General features: G+C 40.2%; 1 gene segment (V, D, J or C); it reads left to right on the top strand.

The window, feature by feature from the left end:
• The first annotated feature begins 3,762 nt into the window (after positions 1-3,762).
• LOC103606802 lies at positions 3,763-4,630 on the top strand. The segment is given in 2 exon segments: positions 3,763-3,895; positions 4,197-4,630. Coding segments are annotated over 2 exon segments (510 nt in total).
• Positions 4,631-4,940: the final 310 nt, after the last annotated feature.

The raw sequence follows: 4,940 nt of genomic DNA, 5'->3' as shown, positions 1-4,940 counted from the left end.
TCTGCTTTGTCAATGTGATTTCCCCTCTTTTGTTGTGCGTAAGTCTGATTTCATTTCTCCCAGGTGCCCTTTTAGAAGAAAGCTCTTTTTATCCTTCTAGGTTCTGGGTGTCTTACTAGGACTCAGGAAACTGAGGTGGGCTATAGCTGGTCGGTTTGAGGACAGGTTACTTTTCCAGGCTGACTTGGCAAAGAACGGTAGTTTTAACTTGGAGTATGGTGTTTAAGGGTTGCAGAGGAGGACAATCTTGATTTCTAGAAGGTGGATTTTTGGAGGAAACAGGGAGTATGTTTGCAGAAGGACTGGATCTCTTGATGAAAGAGGACAACAGTCTGGGGCCAGCTTAGAAGAAACAAAAGAAGAGGTCACATTCAAGTGTCCTCCCATTTCCCTTCTGTCATCCTCTAGCTTTTCGTGTCATTATGCTTTAAGTCTGCTCCTTTTTTTAGCTGTTAAAACTTAGGATGTTTAAGGTAAGGGAAGAGACAAACTTAAAGAGTTTGAAGAAATTAAAAACAACTTTAATATATCTACCCTGGCTAATTAGATAACCAAAATATTCTAAAATTTCCCAAGGTTTAGACTATATTTGATGTTGTTAAAATCATCTTGTAAAATGGTCAGAATTTAAGTAATCAAAGCACATAAAAATAACAAAGGGTTAAAATTCAGTATAAAAAGCATCTGAAAATAAGAGAGTAAAAAACACATTTTAAAAAAGCAATTATCTTGGAAATTCTAAGGAGATGCTCTGGGTAAAAGAGTGACATTGAGAAGGTAAGGACAAGAACACCTTTGAGGGACCACTATGGCATCATGGGATCACAGGATGAGCTGCATTCTGTGGACCCTCTCCCCAGCCCCAAATCAGGCTAGTTTGATGCGAGCACATCTCTTGAGTGCATTTCCATTTAGTGCTCTCAGAAGTGCTCTTAAGTGCTTTTCTGCGTGCTCTCCATGGAGAGCAAGCCACCATAAAGCAATTTAAATCTTTGTTTGGATGTTTACAGTGACCTTTGGGATCTGGACTACTAGTGAATAATTATGAAATCCTGAAGATGAGGAATAAAGACTGGTTCAGTCTTGTGTTGGATAAACTAGGATTAAAGGATTTCTATTTACCCTTGAGATGAGACCCAACCAAAATCTGTTTCTGGAAAGAAGATTCACCTTCTGTCATCATCCATTCCCTGGCCTAGGGCAGAGTGGGGGAAATGAATAGAATTGGGGGTGGCCTAGACATGTCTAATCCACAAGGTAGGTGCTTGTGCTTCTATCAAATGTTAAGCAAAAATGAGCTTGCTTAGGGAAAGGTGCTTAGAACCTCTTCACTGGAGAAAGGAAAGGTTATGAATTTGGCCTGTCTTGTGTTTGCACAATCACCAAAGAATCTTCTTCATGACCCCTATGCCATTATCACTGCCCAACTCTGCCCTTTATCACTGCCCTAATAAAAAGAGAAAATGAAAAGAAAATAGTGTTAAGATTTTTTCAAGTCATTTTCTTAACACAAAAAGAAATTTCTCGAGTTTGGAAAGAAGGAACATAATTCTACTATAATCGAGGAATAAAATGGAGAATAGAGACTGATTAAACTAACATTTGGACAAAATAACAGAAAGTCTTAACGTTCCAAAATTAGTTTATGCCCTTACTTTGAATGGAGCTGGTTTCAGGGCTGCTTTTCCGTTCTATTAGACTCACATGTACAGAGCTGCACAATCAGGCATGAGGCTGGCTGACCCTGGGTGGAGGTCCAGCAGAGAGAGGGCATCCCCTCAGACAGTCAGTCTGCCCCGTTGTAAAGAGCTCCCATATCTGTTTTGGAAAGGCCGTAGAATTCTTTTCTGAGCTTGGCTGCGCAAGTGAGTATTCAGAATCTCTAAGTGCACCTGCCTTTTAGGGCTCTTTCACAAGAGTGTCTTCTGTATGTCTTGAGTCATATTTTACATTGGTTTTCATCAGCTGTTGCCTCCATAGCTCTAATTAAAAGAAAAAAAAATGAAACTTGAAGAAAAAATTGTAATCTCAAGGGAAATCCTACTCTGAAGTGTTTCCCTAATGAGATCTTCTCTCCCCAAATCCTCATTATTTTGTTTTGAGAGAGAGCAGGAAACATTTCTAGAAGTTTTCTGGAAAGGGGGCTTTGGGGAATAACCTCGTTAGTATCATTCTGGATGACTTCTAATTTCTTAGAGGTGTTATGAGATCTCAGCTGATCACCTTCCCTCCGCAAACACTCAGCAGGATTTCTCCATCATCTCCCTCTGGTTTCTGTTCAGATGTCATGTAACCAGTGAAGTATCTCTTGACCCTCCTTCCCCTTCCCTATTTTATTTTTCTCAGTACCACTTAACACCACTGATATACTGTATTTACTTATTTATTTGTTTATTGCTTGTCTTCCTTCCCTAGAATATGGGCTCCATAGTAGGGAGTTTTGCTCACTGTGGCCTTCCCAGCACTTCAACACAGTGGCACATAGTAGGTTCTTAATAAATACTTTTGAATCAATTATGGGGCTGGCCGATGGAAAACTGCCACATGTATTAAATGCTGTGGGCAGAAAAAAGAGCTGTGATTTCAAATATGAACCTCATGTTTAAACTTACCTGGAGTACATTTTATATCAAATTGATTCTCACATGCATACACAGGCCTAGATAGCATATGCCAGGGCAAGTGGCTTTGGAAATCTATTTTTTTATTTTACAAAAGATAACGTTTATCTAAGTAATATTGGGAAATTGGCTAGAAATAAAGACTGGAGTGCTTCATTTCATTTTTTATTTTATAAGCTTCAAGAACTTCCACTGTGCAATAATGAAACTAGACAAAGACTGGGTGATTTCTAAGGTTCTTTTAAATACTACATTACTAAGGAAGAAAATGTTCAGAGTTTGGGATTTGTTTGTGGGTGTGTAAAGTTGTAATGGTACGTCTGGCCACAAGATGACAGTATCATCTTTATTAAAATCAAGTGCTGTATTCTGCTACATGGAGTAAGTTCCAGAGGATTCGTGAGGGATCTAAATTCCCTTAGTAAAGGGATTACATGTGAGGGGTCCATTAGTTTGGGAAAACTGTGTCAAAAGGTGTTAACTTCCTTTTGTAACGCTTGGGAAATTGTTTGAAACATAGGTTTTTCAGAGATGTATAAGAAAATGTTAGTATTTTCACTATCTCCCTTTAATGTCAATCCTCCAAAGTAACAAATATTGTTTTCTTTATTTTCCTATTTCTTCCTCTATATTCACGTATATATGTACACACACAGAGCCGTATGTATTATAGCTCTTTTGATCTCTGATACGTGATTGCCTATTGGGAGATAAATTTACACAGTTGAAAAACTCTTCCATCTCTTCCTTGTCCCAAAAACAAATACAACAGTGATGACGATAACACAAGCACAATCACAATATGTATATAACCCACCTCTAATTGCACCCCTGTTTTCACTTTCTCCTGCCTTGAGAAGAGAAACACTTAGCATAGGGAAATTGACCACTTCTGCCTTTGCCTTCTGTTATTCTTATTAGTGTCTTTTCTATTTTTTATGCACAACTGAAGATTTCTTTTCAATATTCACCAGAATCACTTGGACTGAAACCTGTGGATTTGCTAGTAGAAACTGTTCATGTGAAGACTCGCCTGTGAGGGAACCCATAGCTGCTCCAGTGGAAGCTTAAAGTCACCCGTCAAGAAAGGAGCTCCTCCCCACGTGTTTCTTCTGGGTTTTGCATCCAGATTGAGCTTCCCTGCCTCACCCTCACGGAGGGTTTACCTTCTGCAGACTCTAGTGGCTGGAGAACTGGGATGCAGTGCCTGGCCTGTGAGGTCCTGCAGCAGATGTGGGGATTTTTTCTTCTTTATGTTTCCCTGAAGATGGGAGGTAAGTCTCATCTTAATAGCAAACGCGGCTGGGAGTTTTCAAACTGATTTTCTTCCAGCTAAATGAGTGCAGCTTCTGGCGCTTGTAATGAAAGAGTCTTTCCTGATACGTATTTTGCTCATGAGTTGCTAACTGTCCTCCTGTTGCTGTTGCTGCAGCTACGACCACCACCATTTATTCCTATCTAAGGAAGTTCCCCATCAATGGCAGTTCTTTTGTGATCACACAGAAACTATTATTTTTGATAGTGTTGTGGCTCCCAGGAGGGCTGCCCTGGTAACAGTCACGTGTCTTCTTACAGGTTCTGCAGGACAAAGCATTGAGCAGCCCACTGAGTTGATGGCTATGGAAGGAGCCTCTGTCCAGGTCAACTGCACGTACCGGACATCTGGGTTCAATGGGCTGTCCTGGTACCAGCAACTCGATGGTGGAGCACCCATATTTCTGTCTTACAGTGTTCTGGATGGTTTGGAGAGGAGAGGTCGGTTTTCTTCATTCCTTAGTCAGTCTGATAGGTACAGTTACCTCATTCTGAAGGAGCTCGAGACGCAAGACTCTGCCTCTTACCTCTGTGCGGTGAGAGACACAGTGATCGTGAGGCCTCTTCAGCTGTCCCCAAATTCAAAAGGCTACCATGGCAGTGAGAAGTTATATTTCTTGAGTGTTTGTTTGCTGAGAGTTAAGAGTGGGGTTTTTGAAACCAGACTGTTTGGATTTGAGTTTGCAACTTCCTAACTGGATGGTGTGAAGTAAGTCACTTTATCTTTTTTCGGTTTAGTTTCCTCATCTATAAAATGGAAATAATAATAGCACCTGCCTCACAGGGTTGTTGTGAGTTGTGAATTAATATGTGTGTATATTTATATAGTATATCTTAGAACTGTGCTAGCACATAGCAAGCTTTATATAAGTTAGTCATTTCACTTCTAATCTTGAACTTTTGCCAGGTGTTATGTGACAGGGGTTCTGGGTCTGGAATTCAGTATTTCTCTACCCTTGGTCTGTGGAGGGTGAAATCCTGACAACTATTTGTATCTTGTGGATC

The sequence above is a fragment of the Galeopterus variegatus genome, unplaced genomic scaffold (assembly GCF_000696425.1).
Source record: "Galeopterus variegatus unplaced genomic scaffold, G_variegatus-3.0.2 Scaffold6852, whole genome shotgun sequence".
Taxonomy (NCBI): Eukaryota; Metazoa; Chordata; class Mammalia; order Dermoptera; family Cynocephalidae; genus Galeopterus; species Galeopterus variegatus.
This window is presented reverse-complemented; position numbering and strand designations above follow the sequence as displayed.